At 40.2% G+C, this 23,585-nt stretch overlaps 1 protein-coding gene and 1 non-coding gene across 6 annotated transcripts in view; one reads left to right on the top strand and one right to left on the bottom strand.

Annotated features, from left to right (window-relative positions):
* The window catches only part of SPEF2 (sperm flagellar 2), a 183,056-nt gene that overhangs the window by 98,115 nt on the left and 61,356 nt on the right, over window positions 1-23,585 (top strand). For all 5 annotated transcript variants that reach the window (XM_070476571.1, XM_070476575.1, XM_070476572.1 and 2 more), the window contains 6 exons: window positions 2,261-2,409; window positions 8,700-8,827; window positions 8,911-9,049; window positions 12,901-13,038; window positions 19,100-19,251; window positions 22,293-22,473. In XM_070476571.1, coding sequence (XP_070332672.1) covers window positions 2,261-2,409; window positions 8,700-8,827; window positions 8,911-9,049; window positions 12,901-13,038; window positions 19,100-19,251; window positions 22,293-22,473 — 887 coding nt within the window. The remainder of the gene's footprint in view (window positions 1-2,260; window positions 2,410-8,699; window positions 8,828-8,910; window positions 9,050-12,900; window positions 13,039-19,099; window positions 19,252-22,292; window positions 22,474-23,585) is intronic.
* Window positions 21,888-21,959, bottom strand: TRNAC-ACA (transfer RNA cysteine (anticodon ACA)). The gene has a single exon. It is a non-coding gene; the product is annotated as a tRNA-Cys (tRNA).

The raw sequence follows: 23,585 nt of genomic DNA on the forward strand, positions 1-23,585 counted from the left end.
AGACTTTTTACATCTTCTCCTCCTTCCTACAATCTTAACTCATTGAATAGTGCCAACTTAATGTGAAAGTGTTCCAGTTTTTTCAGATTCCTTTCTTCAATTGATCAAGTGTTTTTCTCACCTTTCCTGAGCTCCTAGTATGTTATTATCATTGCTCAAATCTGTTGCTCTGCTGTTTCAACTTTGACTATTTATTTACAGATAAAATCATTAAATAAATCCCATGTTCATGCTATAAAATTTTGTTTTTCTTTTATACCTCATTTTATCTACTTGTTCTCACTCCATGGGCTTCTGCATGATACAACTAGATTCTAATAACTGGACTAAAAACTACTAAAATCTACCTTTCCCATGTGCTAAGAACAGATTTCCCTTCAAACGCTTCATGCAAGAAGAATGGCTACCTTCAGGACTCAATAATTCAACTTCCAATGAAAGCAAACATCTTAGAAACCTTCACATGGTCACATGAGTAATACTTTAAAAGGGCTGCCTTTTTGTTTTGTTTTGTTTTTGTTTTTATTTATTTATTTTTATTAGTTGGAGGCTAATTACTTCACAATATTGTAGTGGTTTGTAAATTTGAGATGTTGATAGATTTTGTTCAAATGTGATATCTATTTTCACTCACTATGCCAATAGATAAATTTTAATTCATTCACATCTTTTGCTCTTAGCATTTTGATTGTTTAAAACAATTAGATAAAATCTAAATAAGATCAAAGCACAGTGGTTCAAAAAATACTTCCTAGCTTTCTTAGTTTTCACTGAATGATCATGATATGTAAGAAAAGAAGAAAAAGAAACTCATTCCAATCTCATAGTTACAAAGTTATCCTTAGAAATTCTCCTTAGAGAAATTCATCTTAAAGTAGTGATAGTGTTATCACATATTTTACCAGAAACTCAGGTCAGAGAATAAAAAAATTATCATATAGAAAAATGTCTCAAATTATGAGAATTTTTGGTTATTACCTGAATAAAGATGTTCTTAAATTTTTATAATTTGAAATAAAATCTAGATACAACTTTAAACTTGTAGATAGCCGTACTGTTTTTAGCACTGAACTGTCCACAGTACATAATTGATAATTTCTCCTCTACTTATAATCCATATATTTTTAACTAGTATAAAAATGGAAGATGTATTTACTTTCCTAAACAGCACTTCATAAATAATATTCACTAAAGAAATATATTTTGAGGAAAGAAAGTGCTGCAAATTCTATAGGCATCTATAAACTGCGTCTAAAATCTTAACAACGAATCTGAAAGTAAGTTAAATTTAAACTGAATGAGTTCCTAAATTATAACTTTGATCCTTTAAGGAAATATAGGTGCTTTCTGAGTTAAGGTAGTTTCTTCAGTCACAAGATCTTTCAGACCACATGGGTACCTCTTCATTGGCCTGAAATCCCCCTTGATGTTCTCAGATAGTGCATGCCCTTTCTGGATTCTGAGCTAAAATGAGGCCTTTCTTTCTGCTCCTCCAACCTCCTTTTCTTCCTCCTTCTCTTCCTTCCCCTCTCTTTCCCTTCTCACTCTTACTCTCCCCTCCCCTCCCTCTCCCCACCACCTTATGCCTTAATTCAGCCAGGCTTTTGGCACAGGGGTTGCCTTCATCCATACAACCTGACTGTAGTAAGAAATATAGTTTCCCTGATTAGAAACCCTCTGTCTGATCCAGGGAATATGGAACTATTCAAGAGCTACAATACCCCTTCTTCTCCCCTCCCTCCCTCACTGACTCCGGCTGACTCACAATAGCATCCTTTCTCCCTGCAGTTTCTCCTGGGTTTCAGTAAACACCAAGAGCACTGCTCCTGTTGTGACTATCCTCTTTCTTTTTCAAATTGATAGTTCAATTTGCCAGTTTTTTGCAATAGTAAATTGCACTTTTCTCTGGAGTCTAAACTTTGTAAAAAAAAAAAACAAAAAAAAAACCATATGTTCATTGTGGAAGCAAGGACAGAGATGAAAATGAAATATCAAGTTGCTTTCCATAGCTAACTGGACAAGAGAAGTATAGTATTGCTTAAAATAAATAAATAACCTCCTGTTGGTATCATTGGTACAATTAGGGGCTGTAGAGAATGAGGTTTTTTTTTAATTTTTGATTTGATAAGGCTGCCCAAATTTGCTTAAAGAGTAGTTAATGAATTGCTTGAAGCTCATAGCAATCATAAGTTTAATCCTCCATCAGAATCTGTCCCCATCCATATCCTTGTAATGGCATGATTTAATATGCATATTGAAGGTTCTCCTAGAGGAAAATCGCTAGGAGGGAAGACTCCACTCAAGAAATCACCTGCCGAGTCTACAGATGTTTCACCGGTCCCAGTAGTGCCAGCCCCAGCGAAGCCCGGATCAGAGGAGTGGGTGTATGTAAATGAACCAATTCCTGAGGTATGGCAGTTTAGACTCAAACTAGTAGAATCTCTTCTTTCTCCTCTTTATAGTAAGATTCACATCATTATTTGCACCATCCAAAGTGCCTTTCTTGGCTGATAATATATGTATTTATCAAAAAGCAGAGATGATTGTTTGAGGATACTCAGTGAACCACATTCCATATTTTTCTCTGCACCCTCAAGTTTCTGAGTCCTGCTTTGAGCGGCTGGTGAGTGACACAATCAGGAGAGTAAATGGTCTCCGTGAGGACCAATTTTCTCCCCAAGGACGAGCATAGATGCAATTTTCTGGAAGGACAGCTTCCCCAGAACACAGACCCAGCAAATTACAGCCCTCCAACCCAGCTCTCATGCCCACATCATAATGCTTTCATTTGAAGTTTAACCCCTGAATTTTTAGAAATAGAAGGAAAATTTTGAAGCTAACTCAACTCATAAGTGGGTAGGGAGCTGCCTGGCCTGACCTCCTTAATAAATGGGTACCCTAGTGTCTGGCACAGAGAAGGCATCCCACTCCAGTTCTCTTGCCTGGAAAATCCCATGGACGGAAGAGCCTGGTAGGCTGTGGTCCATGGGTTCGCTAAGAGTCGGACACGACTGAGCAACTGCACTTTCACTTTTCACTTTCATGCATTGGAGGAGGAAATGGCAACCCACTCCAGTGTTCTTGCCTGGAGAATCCCAGGGACGGGGGAGCCTGGTGGGCTGCCTTCCAGGGGGTGGCACAGAGTCGGACACGACTGAAGTGACTTAGCAGCAGCAGTGTCCAGCAAAGGGATGTCCAGCTGAGCCCTGGAGCTTCATTTGGTTCTTCATTCTCTGATAGCTGCAAAGCCCAGTTGCCACCTTGGCAAACTGGGCTGCTTTTTAAATGATTATTACTAATTTTTACTGGAGTATAGTTGCTATGCAATACTCTATTAGTTTCTGCTGTATAGCAAAGTGAATCAGCTGTGTGTTTACATAGATCCCCTCTTTTTTGGGATTTCCTTCCCATTTAGGTCACCACAGAACACTGAGTAGATGGGCTGCTTTAATAGATAAGTCATCTTGGGAAAATCACACAGAATGACCTTTCAAGACTTTTTGAAAGCCTTAGTCCCTGTCTTCTTAATTTCAGTCCTCCATGGTTTTCGACTCTTGTGAACTCTCAGCCCTGACAATCTGTGCCAGACACTTGAGACCCAGTCATGAGTTGTAGTTATTATTGAGCATTCCTAGGGAAATGTCTTCTTTATCTCCCCAATTAAATAATAAACCCTTTGGAGGAGGGTAGAAGGATGTGAAATAATTCACTGCATTTAATACAGAGCCAAATACAGTGACGACTATGTTAGAGATTCTTCATAAAGCTCTGAAGAGTTAATTAATTAGCCTTGATGGGGAGATTAGAACAGGAAATATTAGAAGATGAAAACTTTATATGATATCAATATAGATGTGTATAATTCACTCAGCCAAATAGTAGCTACTTTGAAAACTAAATATATTCAAAAACTGTCATAGAAGCAGTATTCAGAAGTGGTTGATGGGAAGGAGATAAGATTAAAATGATATTATTGGGCAGGAGTTGGACAGTGAGAGATGAATATAGTGAAATCTAATCCTTAACTCCAAACCTTGATGCCCTTGAGAGAAATAAATTCATAGAGGACAAGAGGGAACTAAAAGACAGGAGTACAAAATAAACATTTACACTGAGATAAGACGCAAGCTTCCCTTGTATTAGATCTTCTAGTCAGGATCCTGGCAGAAAGCAGATGATAATTTAAAGACAACTGAACAAAGGCTGATTTATATATATATATATATGTAAGTGCTATGTCACTTCAATCATACCTCTTTCATGACCTTATGGGTTGCAGCCCACCAGGCTCCTCTGTCCATGGAATTTTGCAAACAAGAATACTTGAGTGGCTTGCCATGCCCTACTCCAGGGGATCTTCCTGACCCAAGGATCAAACCCTCATCACCTGCATCGCAGGTGGGCTTTTCACCCATTGAGCCACCCGAAAGCCTGTATATATGTTTGTGTGTGTGTGTATATATATATGTGTGTGTGTGTGTGTGTGTGTGTATGAAAGAAAAAGTGAAAGTGAAAGTCATGTCTGACTCTTTGCAACCCCATGGACTATACAGTCCATGGAATTCTGCAGGCCAGAACTCTGGAGTGGGTAGCCATTCCCTTCTCCAGGGGATCTTCCCAACCCAGGGATCGAACCCAGGTCTCCCACATTTCAGGCGAATTCTTTACCAGTTTAGCCACCAGGGAAGCCCAAGTATTCTGGAGTGGATACCCTGTCTCTTCTTCAGGGGATCTTCCTGACCCAGGAATCAAACTGAGGTTTCCTGCATTGCAGGTGGATTCTTTACCAACTGAGCTACCAGGGAAGCTCATGTGTGTGTGTGTGTGTGTGTGTGTGTGTGTGTGTGTTCAATAAATAAGGAAATCTATAAGGGTTAGATTGTTATCCCCAGTGGGAGCTATTATTGCTCCTGGGCCTGAGAAGGTGAGGCCTGGGAACGCAGGTGAAGACCTCAAGAAGACCTGTACAGAGAGAGAACCACCTGCCAGGGACTGTGGCCTTCCCAGAGGATGCAGCCCCTGCAGCGACCAGCAGGGAGGAGCAGGGAAACATTTAACCAGGACTCATGTCCTTCCTGTTTTCATGGTCCCTGCCCGGGAGGAGGGAGGCAAGGGAGTTTCCGGAAGTAATTTACGTGAGTCGGCCTCCCAGGGCACCAAGCAGGGCAAAGCGTGAAGGATGGGGAGTCAGTCTGTAGGGACGATGGAAGGATACACAGCCCAGACCTCCAGTTACCTAAGTGAAACCAGGGACAGTACTCCTTCTGCTGTGACCAGAAGTAGCCTAGAACCTGGAAACAAAGCAGGCCACTTCCACTCTAAGCTTCTCACATGTGAGCTGCAAGGCTTACCTGCAAACAGAGAGGAGAGACAGATGCCCAGTTAAAAAATTTGAGTTTTAGATAATCAATGAAATAGATATATATGTGCATAATCATATATATATATATATATGTATATATGTTCATCCTATACTTTATCAGGTAAACCTAGTTCCAAGCCTTCCAGGGACCCCAGATGTACTTCGATAGGCATGTGGAAAGACACAGAGACAGAAAGTTGTTGCTTCCACATCTGGTTCTTGCAGGTGGAGGCAGCAACCAAGTTCGAGGGGAACCTGGGTCCTTCCCCCTTTGCCAGCCACAAGGAAGGTGCAGAGAAAACCAAGGAGGCAGTGGAGTGAGGGGTCTTTGCTTTCTAGCTTCTCAAGCTTGGAGGATACTTGCCTTGGCTACCCAATTTCCTATTATGCTTCAGTCAATGAAGAGAAGACTAATTGGAAAGGATAGGTCTTAGCATCTAGTCATAGCGTATAACCTCAAGTCCCTAGACCCAGAAAAATCACATCCCAGAGAATTAAAGAAACTACAGATAGACATTATCAATAACTCACAGAAATCACAGAAGATACAGTATAATCTGGAAGATCAGATATGGGCAAAGGCCTAAATATTGAAGGTGGATGAGATTTAATAGCATGTCTTCCCACATTGCAGGCAGATACTTTATCATCTGAGCCACAAGGAAAGCCCAAGACCAGTGATCCAGAGATGAATCCTTGACAAAATGTAAAAGAAAATTATTAAACACATGCTTTCTGAACACTTATAACATACAAAATAATCACACAAAGCTCAGATAGGTTCATTAAGCCTGAGTCCTGCTGAACTGGCCCTTTCCTTTTCTCTGATAGCAAGGTTGGGTTGGTGGGTCAGGGAAGGACCATAAACATAGTATATTTTGGTTTCAAAATAGTATTTGACAATTTCTTATGAAGTTTTTGTAGATAAATGAGAGCAGTGAGCAGGATATTCAACGAGGTCCATTCCTGGGTGGTAACTCTCCAAGCACTGAGTGTTAATGTCTTGAAGTCACTAGGAGGGAGTTTTGGTGTATGCATGCATGAGTGCATGCTCAGTCATGTCCGACTCTTTTGTGACCCTATGGACTATAGCCTGCCAGGCTCCTCTGTCCATGGGACTTTCCAGGCAAGAATACTGGAGTGGGATGCCATTTCTTCCTTCAGAGGATCTTCCCGACCCAGAGACAGAACCCACATCTCCTGTATCGGTAGGTGGATTCTTTACCACTGAGTCACCTGGGAATTCTGAGGCTTAGTAGTGGGCTTATGTAAAATGGTCTTAAGCACCACTCCGGATACCATATCTTTTAAGAGAGATTATTTTTAAAAAGTGGAAACCAGAAGGGAATCTATGTAGGCGAAAGGTATTAAAATGATATGAGAGAAGCATTGAAAGAACTGTAAATATTTAATTTAGATAAATGAAATACTAAAGTATGGTTGAACATAGAATCATACATGGAGGGAGAGATAAATCAGAAGTTTGAGTTGAACACACACACACTATTATATATAAGATAGATAACCATAAAAGGCCTACTGTATAGCACAGGGAACTCTACTCAATATTCTTTGATAACCTATTTGAAAAAAGACTCTAAAGCAGAATGAAAATACGTATATGTATAACTGAATCACTTTGCTATACATGTGAAACTAACACAACATTGTAAATCAACTATACCCCAATAAAATATTGAAAGTGTTAGTCGCTCAATCATGTCTGATTCTGCGACTCCATGGACTGTACCCCTCCAGGCTTCTCTGCCCATGGGATTCTCCAGGCAAGAATACTGGAGTGGGTAGACATTCCCTTCTCCAGGGGATCTTCCTAACCGAGGAGTTGAACCCCGGTCTCCTGCATTACATGCAGATTCTTTGCCACCTGAGCCACCTGGAAAGCCCCAATAAAATATTAATAAAATTAAATTAAATAGAATTAGATGGAGCCATCCAGTCTCCTAAAAATTTAACTGATGATAAATTGGGTTTAATTGAGTCTACTTACACCAATATCAACGTTTGTTGAGCACCTGTTATTTGCAAATGTTCTATCAGATGCCAGGAATACAAAAATAAGCAAGTTTCATCCTGAATGACTGCCTACATCTCCTCTCTCACATCTTCAAATATTTAACAGGCTGTCACAGGGAAGACAGTATGAATGTGGCCTGTCCTCTGAAAGGCACAGCTAGGGCTTATAAGTAGAAACTACAGGAAGGTGAATAACATAGGAAGAACTTTCCAATAACACAAGTTGTGTAACCCTGGATGGGGGTTGCTTTGAAATCAATGAGGTCCACAGGAAGATTGGATAATCTATCCCTGGATCTCTTATCGTTTCTCAGTTGGAGAGGAAATTAGCCCAAATGACCTCCAAGGTCCCTATGTGTGTGTTCCCTGACTACTAAATGCACAGCCAATAGGGAAAAACTACTACAGAAAGTTTGTACTAAATATAATAAATATCTTCAATTTTATTTCTTGTTGCATTATCTCTTGGTTTTGATGGTTGATTTGCATCATTAAAAATAGCATAAAAGAAACTTTCTGAGTTTCATGGTACACTTTACAGCAAATGTGAAACCTCAAAGGGGAATTCAGAGAAATAACTCATCAATCACTGTGACATGAGCCCTTAGGTGTTCTCCAACCTAGGCAAGATAAGATGTCTGTGATCATTCAATTCATTCATTTGATAAATATTTCTTGAGCACCTAACATGCCCCAGATGCTATGCTAATTATGGGAAAAACTGTTCAGTGGTGAATAAGATAACCATTCTTCCTGGTTTTATGAGATTGCTGTTCTAGAGGTGAATACAGGCAAATAACATAAGCAGTTACAACTAATGCCATCAGTGCTCTGAAGGGAGAAGAACAGGGTGCTCAAGTGGGACATCCGAACTTCAGAGGATGAAGGATGACCCTGTACACTTGTGGGTTCAGGGAAGGATTTCTGGAAACAAACATGTCTGAGCTGAGATACGAAGAATGGTTTGAAATAGGAATTAGCTGGGGGAGGAGCCAGAAGTTGCACAGAGATGCTTTAAGTAGCCACAGTTGCATCTTTTTAAAAAATATTTATTTATTATCTGCGCTTGCTCTCATTTGCTGCATGCTGGATCTTTTAGTTACCACATGTGAAATCTAGTTCCCTCACCAGGGATCGAACCCAGGCCCCCTGCATTGGGAGTGTGGCGTCATAGCCTCTGGATCACCAGGGAAGTCCCAGCGCAGTTGCATCTTGATCTCCCACTTAGTAGTGCCCTTTGACTCGATTATGCAGAAGCATTTTCCCTTTGAAATTATGATTTTTATGCTTTGTCATTTAACAGGAAATACCATCATTTTTAGTACCATACTGGAAACTGATAGAAAGTTCCTATATAAATTCCATCAAAACAGTACTCAGGCAGCTGAGAGAAGGCCAGCATACCGTATTTGCTCACTTATATGATATTAGGTAAGTAAAGTTCCCACAGTTCCAGTCGTGTAGTTTACGGCGAGGACATGTAAGCTCTGTCTCATTCTGCCAATGCCTTACAGAACAGGCTTCCAGCAGTTTCTGAGGCGTCCAGACCACAAGCAAGACTTCGTGTCTCAGTGGCAGGCAGATTTCAACTCCCTTCCTGACGACCTGTGGGATGATGAGGAAACAAAGGCTGAGCTACACCAAAGAGTGAATGTAAGGGGATCTGTGACTCACGGGGCCCAGGTCTCCACACTCTCGAACCTTCCACTGCAAAAGCCTCACTTACCCCCTCCTTACTTTCGTGAGGTGTGAGCATGAGGAGGGAAATGGTTTGAACACCAACCTGCCGACTTTCAAGAGCAGTGGCTCTTCGGCACTTTGAGTTCAGAGTGAGAATCCAGTGGTCCATGCTTCTGGAAGGAGGGGCCAAGGCCAGGGATCTAAGATCATTCCAGCCTCTATTAATTTTGTACACTCTTAACCACTTTGTCAGGTCACGTAAGCCTGTCCAAGCCTGGTATTAAGTATGTGCCTGTCTTGGATGCAGTTAAATGGTTGGTTGATGTCAATGAGAAGGGGAATGAGGGAACATTCCAGAAAGCCTGAAGTATTGCCTCTATTGAATAGATCCCTTGAGGGAAGCTACCAAATCTAACACATTTTTGTATCTCCAGCAAGCACAGTGCCTGGTACTTGGTCGACAGGCAGATTTTCATAAATTCATAAATGGAGTATACATTTAAGTATATATTTGTATATATTACCCTGATGCTTTAGAAAAGATCCTCTGATGTTTAAGAAGCCTGATTTCGATTTCTTACCATTTCCTGTCTCTTAGCTTTTCCTGTCAGGGGAATTCTTTCCCTTGACACAACTGAAGCCTGCCAGGCTCCTCTGTCCATGGGCTTTCCCAGGCAAGAATACTGAAGCAGGTTGCCATTCCCTTCTCCAGGGGATCTTCCCAACCCAGGAAACAAACTGAGTCTCCTGCATTGTAGGAAGATTCTTTACCATCTGGGCCACCAGGAAAGCCCTAACTATAGGCTACTAGTGGTCAAATCTGATTGTAGTCTCAATGTGTATTTGTACAACAACAACAACAACAAATTGCCAAGCTCTACCCCATGACCCATTCACCTGCTCTGTGAATATTTATTGAACATCTACCAGGGTCTCAGCACTGTTCCAGGGGCTAGGGATTGACAGTGGGAAAAAAGCCTGTGATGTCAGGATGTTTATATTCTGGGGGCCAGAATGCAAAGAATAAGCAATAAGCACATAAATGTACAGTGAGTATGTCACTGGTAAGAGCTATGTGAAGGACAGAGAGCATAGAGGAAAAAACACTGATGTACTATTTAGTATCCAGTGATTGCGTAAAGGCCCACTCTGAGAAGGTGATATTTGAGCAAACTCAGGAAACGAGACAGTAAATGAGTCAGGCAGATCTGGGGAGAAAGAGTGTATTAGGCAGAGAGAAAAGCAAAGGCACTAAAGGAGGAGGATGCTTGGTATGTTTAAGAGGCATTGGGAAACCAACTGGGGAGCTATTGAAGTTAAGTGAAGACATGATGGTAACTTGGATGAGCAGCGTGCTGGTAGGTTCTATCAAGAAGGTATTGAATTAACAAATGCCCCAGTACTGAAGCATTTTACCTGTTCTTAATCCTAAAACATATCTGCCTTTTCTGTTTCCTACCTATTCCCAAAGCCAGCCCTCCTATCAACTCTTGCCCCAGATCAATTAGATGATGGCTAGTAGAATGAGAAGGTTTTTAGACTTAAAATATCTTATGAGCATTTTTCCCCTAATTCATGAAGTACCATTTGTTTATTGTACACAAATTAGTTGTGTAATTAAACAAAAATTTAAAATGACAAATCCATAATCCTATTTGCCAGTAGTTAACCTCTTTATTCAGGGTAACAGTCCTTGTTCTTGGCTTATTTCATTTCAATCCTAAGAAGTTAATGATGAGGCTCTGCTATTGTGTTATCCTCATCTTACCATTAGAAAACCAAACTGTGGAGATACAGTACTTGCTAAGGCCTCCAAGTGAATCAGAAACAGAATGAGAACTAGAAACAAGGCCCCTGCTTCCTCTGCTCTCTTTTTAAAAATGTATAAATGTGTGGGGAGTACAAGCCAGTCCTCACTGAATATCTGATAGAGCATTTGTGGAAAGACCCCAGAGACACCCAGATCAGCTCTAAATAATAGTGTATTCTTCTGCCGTTAGCACACAGCTATAAAAATGGCGGTGATCTTTTCATTTCACATGAAGCCCCCACAAGATAACAAACCAAAATGCTAAGTGTGCCATAAACGCAGCATCACAGAAATAAAACTCTCTGTGGATACTGGAATAAAGCTTCTTGCTCTTGAATTCCTGACTTCACCACGTTGAAACTATCGGCCAGTGATTTAACCACTCTGGGCATCCAATTTCTCATCAGGAACTTCTCTGTTGGTTATTGTGGGGATGAATGAGGTAGTCAATGTCAGGCCCTAAACACAATGCCTATAGAAATTTGCAGTCCTGGGTTCCAGTCCTAGATAGATATTTTTGAACTTTCTGAGGAATGATGTTAAGTCTATTAGCTATAAATTAAATAAAGGGCCAAGGTAAAGTTCAAAGAACTAGAAAGGCCTGAGAATGAAGCAGAATATAGAGTTGGGAAAAGGAAGAAAACCTAATAAGTAATTCAAAATTTTATGCTTTGACATGTTTTGTATAATTTCATCTTCACAATAACCCTTCCAAATAGTCATACTTAGCCCCAAACTATATGCAAGGAATAATAAAAAGTGGATAATTTCATCCTACAAAAAAATAAATAAATAAATAAACACAATGCCTAATGCACAGTTAATATTCAATAAATTACTAATGTTATGAAAACTGTCAAGTTTTATTGGACTATATATATTTTCTTAATGGGATTTTTATTAAATAGATATTTTACTGCTATGAATTTCTATGATAGTGTTTATAATTGAGAAATTATTATATGCTGAATACTGTGCTAAGTGCTTTATGCATGCTAAGTCACTTCAACCATATCCAACTCTTTGCGACTACAACTCTTTGTAGCCCTGCAGACTCCTCTGTCCATGGAATTCTCCAGGCAAGAATACTGGAGTGAGTTGCCATAGCCTCCTCCAGGGATCTCCCCAACCCAGGGATCAGAGTGCTTTATAGGCTTAGGCTGACTATAGCACATCCAAAGGGTAAACAGTATCCCCATTTCACAGGTCAAGTAACTGAGCCCTAATCTAGTGGTACATCTTACTCAAGCCCACAGACTCATATCCTGACTCCACCACTTGCTCATAGGGTGACTTTAGGAAAAAAAAAACAACACCTCTCTGTGGCTGACTCAGATCCTCACCTGCAAAAGGAAGATAATAAGAGTACCTAAGTTTGCTGGGAGGCATTCAAAGAGTCAATATAAGTTCACTGACTTCTTTTCTGACGCAGTGACACACACAGAAAGGTATTATCGTCATTATTGCTCAGGATCTAGTGAATGGCAGAGATGGGATCTTTAAAGGACTTTATTTTACTGCTAGCTCTGTAGTACAAAGCTTATCTTCAAACAGCCCCATTATGTGTCAAACACCATTTCTTGGTGAATGACATGTTCCACCCATGATTCATTAACAAGCCTATGTGTGCCCTTGGACTCCACAGAGCTTCAGATTTCTTCCACCAACAATACACCATTTCCTCCAAAATTCCCTGAGAGGTCTTGTTTCAATCAAACAAGTCTTGTGAGGAAGGAGTAGAACACAGAAAGCTTAGCCCCCATGAAGAAAGTGAACTGCAGTGGGTTTGGACATGGGTACAGGGTATGCTGAGGGGGACCTTAGAAAGTGAGGACCTGACAGAGTAGAAGCAAAATAAATATTTGTTGAGCGAAAGGATAAAATACATAAATGCATTAGATCTAAATCTGCTTCAGGCACATTTTTAAGACAGACAAAGGATTTTAGTTTCATTACACGGAGGTCCTCCAAGCTGCGATTCTGAAGCCTCACAGTGTTGCTTCTCTGTGTTCAGGATTTACGGGAACGCCTGTGGGACATTTGCGATGCCCGCAAGGAAGAAGCAGAGCAGGAGCGTCTGGACATCATTAATGAGAGCTGGTTGCAGGACTCGATGGAAGTCGCCATGAACCATTTTTTCTCACTGATGCAGGTAAGAGTGGCTGGTCAGAATGACACAGACTCTGCCCTCTATGGCCATAGTCCTCCTGTTAACCACCCCTCTGGGAATGTAAGGGGCTGTTTGGAGCTTATTTCACTCAGAGCACCAGACCCAGTCTTGAGCCCCAACTTGCTTAGGAATTCAGCTGAAATAAACCATTTCAAGCAAACACCAGAGCTGGGAACATCTCAAGCAACACTTCACCAGTTGTTTCCAGGTAGCCTGGAGCTGTGGAGGGGACAACAGAGATGGTGTCTGTCCTGGGTCACTACCTCACCAGCTCCCTGCAGTGGACACCTGAAGCCTTGCCACAGAACATGGGAAAATCAGTCTCAGTGGACACTTGATTCCTGAAAAACATTTGTGTCCAGATTGGCAACACAGACCATTCATCAGAACAACCTGATTAACTTGCTTTTGCAGCCCATTGAAATAATGAATCGTGCTGGACCAGCTAAAGAGGCAGACGTTGATTTTTATCCCAAGAAATTCATCAACAATAGGGGAGAGAGCACAGACCAAGTCTGGAGACCCAGCTCTCCCAAGAAGAAGGGCTGGAATGTTTCTAAGAGCTGGAGTGGGGTGAAGTGTCATGGGCAACCTGTGTTTCTCAACTGGCCTCACCTAAAGGAAAAGTAAACTTTTCTCCTCTCTTCTTGATGCAAGTAGTTCTACAGCTTGGAGCAAGATGTCTTCCTAAGTCAGGCTCTTCTCCTCCCAGAGGACAGGGACTTAAGGCTGCTTCTTTCACCTCATATGCTTCCGTCTCAAAGAGATGGTTCCCAGGTCCTTGACAGAGACAATTCTGGTTCCTAGAACCCGAAGAAAGATTTGAAGAGATTTACATCTCAAATTGACAGAGAATGGGCTTACAAAGACAAGTTTCCTAAAGTAAATACTCTCAGACAAGGAAGATCAGGAGCCTGGAGTTAGGGAGAAACCTGTCTATAATCTCTTCACACTGAGGGGAATATGAAGGGTATCTTGGTAATCAAGCTGAGTCTACAGGAGTATTCTTTCCTAAGAAATGGCAGTGAGGATACAGTGGAAAAGGGTACCTTACAGGTCTTGAACTGGTTAGTTTACAAAATTTATTGCCAGAAATGAGGATAGTTAGCTGAGGCTTGCCAGACCTGTGCACAGGAGGTGTCCAGTACATCCTTGTGACTTTGACGGCGAGGACTCCCAGCACTCCAGGAGACAATCGCGGACCACTGGAGGCAGAAGCCTAAGAGACAGAAGCTGCCTTACTGATTGCCGGCTCTGGGATCAGGAGAGAGCTGCAAGACATGGATTGTGCTGAGTCTGAAGGCGAGACACCCAGCAGCCTGAACCCGCTGGGGTGACGCCCCTGGGGTGCCACTTTGGGTCAACGGAGATTGAATGTTGGTAAAGGTGTGTCAAAAGCTTAGGGTAGAAATAACAGAAATCCAATAGTGAAGGGAAAGGGATTAGAGAATATTTGTAAATCATTCACAGATGTCCAAGCAATATGCACCTCCTGTGAAAATGGCATACCTCTTACACCCCACAATACCTGCCTTTCAGACTGTCCCTGAGACACAGAATCTACATCTAAAACCAACGAGGGGGGAGAAAAAGAGGGTAAAGGAAAGGACAGCAAACAAAGGCTAATATGTATTAAATTCTTAATCTGTATGTGCCAGACATGGTTCTAAGGATTCTTCATGTGCAATACATTAAACCTTCACAGGAACCCTAGGCTGTACATTCTATCTTAATGCTCATTTCACAGATGAGGAAACCGAGGCAAACATAGATGAAGTAATTTGACCAATGCCACATGCCAATCGAGAGAGAACTGGGATTTGGACTCAGGGAGTCTAACTCCTGTGCGAGTACCTCTGACCACTGGTTTGTCATCAGTGTTTCCATGGTTAAAGGCTAGTCAATAGAACAGAAAAGGCCTTAAATTGACATGAATTGACAGAATCCTATAAAAAAGAGAAAAATACAAAGCTGTAAACTACAGGAGAGTAGTAGATTTCAGTTCAGTAAGTGAAAAGAAGAGTCTAATGATTGGAACTGTCCATCAAATAACAGACTTTGCAGGCCCTTGAACTGCTGGTCCAGGAGCCCATAAGCAGGATTTTCTGCATATTTGTGAAGGGGAGAAAAATCTTTGTGAAAGTTTTCGAGGGTTTATGGCTAGATAAGTGTTTCCCAAGGTGGATTCTGTGGAACACTGCTACAAGATGTTTCACAAAACAAGGACTTGATGATTCCAAAGATTTGGGGAAAGGCTATGTACTCTACCCTTCCTTCTTGCTGGGACATTAACAAAAATACTGACATATTATTATTATCAAGATGCCCTGCAATATAGAAACTCTGAGTGTGCTAACCCAGGATTTCTGAAACTGATGTTGTGAAGTTTTTCTTTGTTTTATCCCCACCGTGGTGCTCATTAACAGTCTATAAGACAAGATTCACATGGCAAATAGATGGGGAAAGAATGGAAACAGTGAGAGACTTTATTTGGGGGGGGGGGGGGCTCCAAAATCACTGCACATGGTAACTACGGCCATGAAATTAAAAGACGCTTGCTGCTTGGAAGAACAGCTATAACCAACCTAGACAGCCTGTTAAAAAGCAGAGACATTACTTTGCCGACAAAGATCTGTCTAGTCAAAGCTATGATTTTTCCAGTAGTCATGTATGGATGTGAGAGTTGGACTATAAAGAAAGCTGAGCACTGAAGAATTGATGATTATGAACTGTGGTGTTGGAGAAGACTCTTGAGAGTCCTTGGACTGCAAGGAGATCCAACCAGTCCATCCTAAAGGAAATCAGTCCTGAATATTCATTGGAAGGACTGATGCTGAAGCTGAAACTCCAATACTTCGGCCACCTGTTACAAAGAACTGACTCATTGGAAAAGAACCTGATGCTGGGAAAGATTGAAGGTGGAAGGAAAAGGGGACAACAGAGGATGAGATGGTTAAATGGCATCACCAACTCGATGGACATGAGTTTGAGCAAGCTCCAGGAGTTGGTGACGGACAGGGAAGCCTGGGGTACACAGGGTTGCAAAGAGTCGGACATGACTGAGCAACTGAACTGAACTGAAGACAAGGTTTGTACAAAACAAATTTTAGAAAATGCTATGCTAGATGATTTCTAAGATTGCTTTCAAAGCTGAGATTCTATGAAGACAGAAGCAATGAGAAAGAATTATTTACTAGCTATCACAAGTGTGAAAACAATCTTAATTCTGCTTATATGGGTATTGTGGATGTATAATGGCATCTTATTTGTAGTTAGCTGTATAATGAGTCAAATTCTGTCCCCCTAAAATAAATTAATATTTTATATAAAATATTATAACAGGGTTAGTCTGAGGCATGGATACCAACACTGTCTGAAATACCAATTATATAAAATAGGACCTACTAATCTTAATCATAATTAAAGAGTTCACTTCTCTAAGTTAAGGAGGAAATAATTTCCTGATTTCTAAATATATTTACCAAATAATGCTAATTTGGTAAGCATTATTAAACCAAAGTGCTTTTAGTTTAATAACTTAACAATTTTTATAGCCTCACAATACTTCAGTTCCCCAAATTTATTTGTCAATATCCAATTTTTACAAATTGGGTTCATTAATACATTTGCATGCCACACACTGTAAATGTGGTATCATGAAGATTCTCTTGAGTATCAGTTTAGTTTAGTTCAGTTGCTCAATCGTGTCCGACTCTTTGTGACCTTGTGGACTGCAGCACACCAGGTTTCCCTGTCCATCAACGAATCCCAGAGCTTGCTCAAACTCACATCCATTGAGTCAGTGATGCCATCCAACCATCTCATCCTCTGTTATCCCCTTCTCCTCCTGCCTTCAATCTTTCCCAGCATCATGGTCTTTTCCAATGAGTCACCAGCCAAAGTATTGGAGTTTCAGCTTCAGCATCAGTGCTTCCAATGAATATTCAGGACTGATTTCCTTTAGGATGGACTGGTTTGATCTTCTTGCTGTCCAAGTTATTCTCAAGAGTCTTCTCCAACACCACAGGTCAAAGTCATCAATTCTTTGGCACTCAGCTTTCTTTATAGTCCAACTCTCACATCCATACATGACCTCTGGAAAAACCATAGCTTTAACTAGACAGACCTTTGTCAGCAAAGTAATGTCTCTGCTTTTTAGTATGCTGTCTGGTTGGTCATAGCTTTTCTTCATATCTTATCTTAAGATAATATATAAATGGTAATTTTATTTACAGTATAGAATTAACCAAAGGAATTTCTTCCTATTTCAATTATTTATCTAGAAAAGATTAATACTGCAGAGAGCAGCTTTTCAGGGTCAATTTGGTTTATCCTTTCCTGTATCAAAAACAAATCTATTGAAACTATCCTTGTCTTTTGTTGTAGACTACAATGCAAAGCAGACATTTATTTTTTCCAAACTCAATATGACAGTACAAGACTGTTCCTTGATATTTTATTACATAAATGACAAATTGCTTGCTTGCTGAATATAGGAACCCCTTTATAAATATACTGCCATGCTCCTCTGTCCATGGGACTCTCCATGCAAAAATACTGGAGTGGGTAGCCATTCCCTTCTCCAGGGGATCTTCCCTGCCCAGGGATCGATCCAGAGCTTCTCACATTGCAGGCAGACTTTTTACATCTGAGCCATCAGGGAAGCGCCTATAAATATCCTGAGTTAGGTTAAGCAAAGGGCTTTGAACACCAGGTGAGTTTTGTTCTTTTTAGAAAAGATACTTTCAATAATTAACTAGCTGTTGTGGAATAAATCTGCATAAGAGCTTCCATCTTGAGAGTCCCTTGGACTGCAAGGAGATCAAACCTGTCAATCCTAATGGAAATCAGTCCTGAATATTTATTGGAAGGAATGATGCTGAAGCTGAAGCTCCAATGCTTTGGCCACCTGATGCGAAGAACTGACTCATTGAAAAAGACCTTGATTCTGGGAAAGAGTGAAGGCAGGAGGAGAACGGGATGACAGAGGATGAAATGGTTGGATGGCCTCACTGACTCGATGGACATGAGTTTGAGCAAGCTCCAGGAGTTGGTGATGGACAGGGAAACCTGGCATGCTGCAGTCCATGGGGTCACAAATAGTCAGATGTGACTGAGCAACTGAACTGAACTGAACTTGTTTAAGTGACCCTACTAACAAAAGCAAAGAATGGAGGTCATGGTTACACCACCAGAGAGAAGCACCGATATGCCAACTGATCTGGCATCTAATAGGAGAGCAGGTTGGAAAACTCATGGTCTGTGTAACTGACAGTGTGCAGGATCTCACTGCACATACGTGTCACAATTGCCACAAACGGAAACAACCTGCTGGGAGGGAGTCAGTCATGAATAACTGGTGCTCCTCTGTGCTTCTCCATTTCCTGTCCCTCAAGATGCCTACTGGCAAAGTTAGCAGAGGCATTTTATTTTGAGCTTGGAGGAGTGACCTCTCTTTCTGTTCATGTTGATCAGAAATGGAAACTGAGAAAAATATTCATTATCACTTCACCTCACCATTTGTTAGTTCTCCATAGCTACATTTCATCTTACAGGACCAAAACCTAGTCTTATTTTGTGTTTCAGTTCTTTCATAGCAGTATATATATTTATATTATGTATTTTATGTGTACTTTTAGTATTTCCCAAGTCAACTAATGTGTTATGTATGATGAAACACACTCAAATGTTTGTTAATGTATTGATTGGTTGAATATAGGGCACAAAGAATTCCTAATGTCAAAATAATGACTAATATGCACTATTTCAGACATCATACTATCTTTTGTAACATTATTAAGAGGCATTGGAATGTCATCTTGTTAAGTGGACTTATATTCAATAAGTAAAGAGAATGCAAACTCACCAACTTTCTTTAATTTTTATGAAATCTTACATAAACATTTAAAACCACTTCTCTTAGTTTCTAGAAAGCTGATTTCAACCTACTGTTTTTAAATAGTGTTTACAGAGCTTATATGGAAAATATGTGCAGATTATCTTGTTCTCTCTTGGGTATTAACATTCATATTTGCTATTAAAGGCAGAAATGAACCGTTTCCAAGATACGAAGAGATTCCTACAAGATTATTACAGGGCCATGGAATGTAAAATTCCAGTGGATGACACTAAAAGATTCACTCAAGTCCCACTGGTCCAACTGGATAGTAAAGATATTTTGGAAAGCCAATTTAGGTAAGGCAGACTATCATGTTGCACTGTAATTAGTCTGAAGATAAAGCTTTGTGATTTTAAATTGAATACCACTATAAAACCACACTCCTGTATCTGCTAATCCAAAATCCAAAAAAAAAGGTCTGAAAACTGAATTATTTCTTTTCTAACTTTGACAAAGACTATTGATATGCATTATTTATTCTACTTACCTACTCATTGATTACTCATTTTTGCTGCAGAGATATAATGTGTTTTGTTATGGAGTGCTTCCACCATGCTGCTGGGAGTAGTAGTGAATATATAGTGTATACAAATTCTGAATTCTGAAACACTGTTGACCACAAGGCTTTCTGGTAAGGGATCATGACCTCTACCACTTTTATGAAAGGTCCCATGCTGTTCTGTGTGTATGGATGTGTCTTTGTGTGACATCATGTAAATGAAGCTTCAAGGCATTATGTGTCTTCTTTTACAGTACAGGAAACTGAGAAACAGTAAAGACTCAAACTTATGTGGTTATGTCTTTGTGAGACTGAAACTTCTTAGTGAACTAACATCAGATTCCCACCAGCATGAAAATAAACTTGGTGTTAAGGGTAGAATAAAAATTACATTTTAAGGCAATTACTAGTTATATGTAAATAAATTAAAACAATATATTTGGGAAAGTCACCCACAACTCTCTTAAGCTTTGGTTTCATTATCTGTAAAAGTAGGGTGGTTATGAAGACCGCAGAAAATGAAATCCTCAGAACATATAGCACCATGTCTGAGAGTCAGAAAACTTAAGACCTAGTCCCAGTGACTCTCAATAAGTAGTAACTATTATCTTTACTGCATAATATAACAACGAACGATTCTTCCCCACATGCACTGTTTTAATTGTGAGTATCACTTGTTTTACCCTCCCTTATGCCGTCAAGAATTTGAAATGGCCTGAGCACAACAGGATTCCACAGTGATCTGAGGCCCATTTCTCTGTAGACTTCTTCCATCTAATCCCATCATGTCCCTGTCAGGACCACGCATAAGCAAGAAAACACAAAAAGGAAAATCTGTACCCTCTTTTTGACACAAACACAAGATAAATGTTTTAACTCAGCCAGTGCTGAAAGAGGACATTGCAATTAAAAACAATAAGAAAATTTCCAAAGTGATATGAACCATCAAGAGTCATCAAAAGAGGCCAAGGTTCCGTGTCCCCAGGGACAGTTCATTCTGTTCTTAGCACAAAATAGCAAGTCAGGCCTAATGGGGAAGCTGTTAATGTTGGGTAGTAGAATGAGACGGGCAAAAGAACAGCCAGTTCTTATTTTCTGCAAAACAACTCTGCACCAGTGTCAACCTCAAATCACTGCTGTAAGTATCTCCTGGAACTCTCAGCCAATGGATGTGCCAGCCAACCAGTCAACCAGTCTCACATGGGTAGGGAGATGAGCACAGCGTCAAGCATTTTCACATAGTTTGTCAATTTTATTCCTCCAACAGCCTAATAGTAATAATAATGGTATTAACTAATAACAAATAATGTACAGAAATAATAGCAATAATAATATTATTATATTTGTATTCTTCCAAGAAGAATGGAGCCTCAGAAAGTCAAGTGACATGCCCCAGTTCATATTTACTGAAATATCTACTGATAGTGAGAGAACTGGCTAGACCAGAGTTTTTCTCAGTAGATGAATTCTAAACCCAGATTCCTTTTTTAAATGATATGCCGCCACTGCAGTCCTCCAAAGCAAGGTGTTCAGAAATGCCTGTTGCCCCATCTTAAATGTCTAGAGATAATCACACAAACATTACCTTAATTGGCTAGACACATGAATCTAATATGTCTCAGTGACTGAGACTGAGCATTACTTGATTATTAAAGTGTCAACTGGCCTTGTGGGTAGGTGGGTACTGAGTCATAAACACATGGCCTCCATAGGTACCGTATACTGTCAAAATTCCAAACATTGTGATAATCAAAGAGCCAGCTTCAGAAATCCTCGTCTGATGCTTCAAAATATGTCCAAGCCAGTGATTTGCAAAAATTCACAGCCAGCTTTCTGCATCACTGCTCCATTCCCCAGCAACTTGAGTCTGCCAAGCTAAACGCATGCTCTTCTCAAGTTTTAGCCAAGGCATCCTGGGAGCTCCTTTCTGCCCAAGCTGAAAGCCCCTCCTGTGTTCTATCACTGAGCGGGATCCCAGTCACAGTAAGCATTCGGATCTGTGGATCACTGCCTGCAGTTAGCCTCTGAGATCCTGGGATCCTTCAGGGATTGGACATTACCAGGGGCAGCTCTAAAATCTCTACACAGGGGCAGCAGCAATATGGTTGAGAGCAAGGGGAAAGCTTCACTCTGCGTTCTCACAGCACTTTGCAAAACAGTTCATCATCCATTCTCAAGGTGGGGGAAGGGCTGCTGGTGCTTTCAAACCTCAGTGAGACACCCCTTGCAGACCTCACATCTATTATAATATATCCCGCTTTTAACTGTTCATTTCCAGAAGCCAAGTGCTAATCATATTAAAGAAAGTGAAGTCGCTCAGTCGTGTCCAACTCTTTGCGACCCCATGGACTGTAGCCTACTAGGCTCCTCCATCTATGGGATTTTCCAGGCAAGAATACTGGAGTGGGTTGCCATTTCCTTCTCCAAGAGATCTTCCCAACCCAGGGATTGAACCTGGGTCTCCCGCATTGTAGGCAGATGCTTTACCATCTGAGCCACCAGGGAAGCAATCTCAAATCTATTTGGTTCACTTTTTCATTCCTTATTGGACGTTTATATCCCAGATAAATTCCAAAATTGAATTTCTTCATAAAACTGCCTTTCTCATAATTGCCAAGAATTAGTCCTAAAGATTATGTTTTAGCATTGCTTGTCTCTAGTTTCCTCTTGTCAATAAGAGTCTCTGGTTCATAAAAATCTGAATACAGCGTTTCATAGTCTTTTCTCCATCAGAAGGGTTCTTCTTAGACCAAGAGAACAAAATTTACTGAGAAGCATGACCACAAAAATAGAATTCTGTTAAAGTCTTTATATTTCTTTTCTGTTGATTTTCCCAAGAATTCCCCTGGTTCCTCGAAGATCCATTTCTCCAGAGTCAGCTTTATCCAAGCCCAAAACAAAAAGCATCCTGAAGGGCAAGATTGATTACACGCTGGAAAGTGTAGAGTTAAACTTTGAGGCCGATGAGAAGATGGTGATGGATGTGTGGCAGCAGTCTTCTTTGGCAATATCTCACATGGTAAGCAATGCTGGTTATTACATTTTATTTTAGTAACACCCATTCATTGAATTCCAAAGTTGGTAATATGCTAAGAATAGAAAATTTACACAATGTTCATAGTATACATTTATATCTCCCAGAAGTTTGTTTGTTTGTTTTTCCTAGAAGAAATAAGAGAAACAGAGAGGTCAACTTTGCCATTTAAGAATGGGACCCAGTAGGGCCAGATTTTTAAAGTCAAGAATTCAGCCTACACTTTCTTTAAGTCTTAGTACTTCCTTCATTACCAACCAATTGGTTGTCTGTTTCCTGAAGCCCAAACCTTCTGTGATCATATGCTCTTCCCATCCTTGTAGCAGTTATTGTCTCTCCTACTCTTGACTCTTAGTGTCTAGGTTATTGTTTATAATTTTTATCTCATTAATGTTTTCCTGAATACTTAACAATTCTAAAACTTTCTGTATCTGCTACATGTAGCATAATGCCCACATCTAACAAAATATTGAGTCCTCAGAACATTCTTGAGATGCTTCTGCTGCTATGCTCGTAACACTGATGTTCATATAAGTGATGATGGCAGTGGCAATGAGCTGTAGTCTGCAAAAACCACAACTACCAAGCATCAGAGAGTAGGAAACCAGATCTAAAAGTTCTAAGAAGAGAAGTTGATTAATTATTATTCTTCATTTAATTGAACATAAACATAATTTACAAGTCTTATGCATCCTACTAAAATTACCTAGGAAAATAAGTTTTAAAATATTAGATTCTTAGAGAGTATCATACAGCACCAAGAGCCCTGGCCATACCTCTTGGGTAAGCTGTGTGATCTCAGGAAAATCACTTAACCTCTCTGAGTCTTCAGGTCCTTATCTGTAACATGGAGACATTCTACCTAGCCTTTCTTGAATGACTGAAAAGATCCAATGAAATAATGAATATGAAAGTTTTTTGGAAACTAAATATAATAGATCATTATATTAAGAAATTTGTTTAAAACTGTACCACTTTGTTTGCAGACTTTTGAAAACCATACAAAAAGCATAGGAGGAAGGATTGTTTTGTAATTAATATTCCCAATAATTACATTTGAATCCTGATTTTATGACTTAACCCAGGTCTCCTCCATT

This window comes from Odocoileus virginianus, chromosome 14 (assembly GCF_023699985.2).
Source record: "Odocoileus virginianus isolate 20LAN1187 ecotype Illinois chromosome 14, Ovbor_1.2, whole genome shotgun sequence".
Taxonomy (NCBI): Eukaryota; Metazoa; Chordata; class Mammalia; order Artiodactyla; family Cervidae; genus Odocoileus; species Odocoileus virginianus.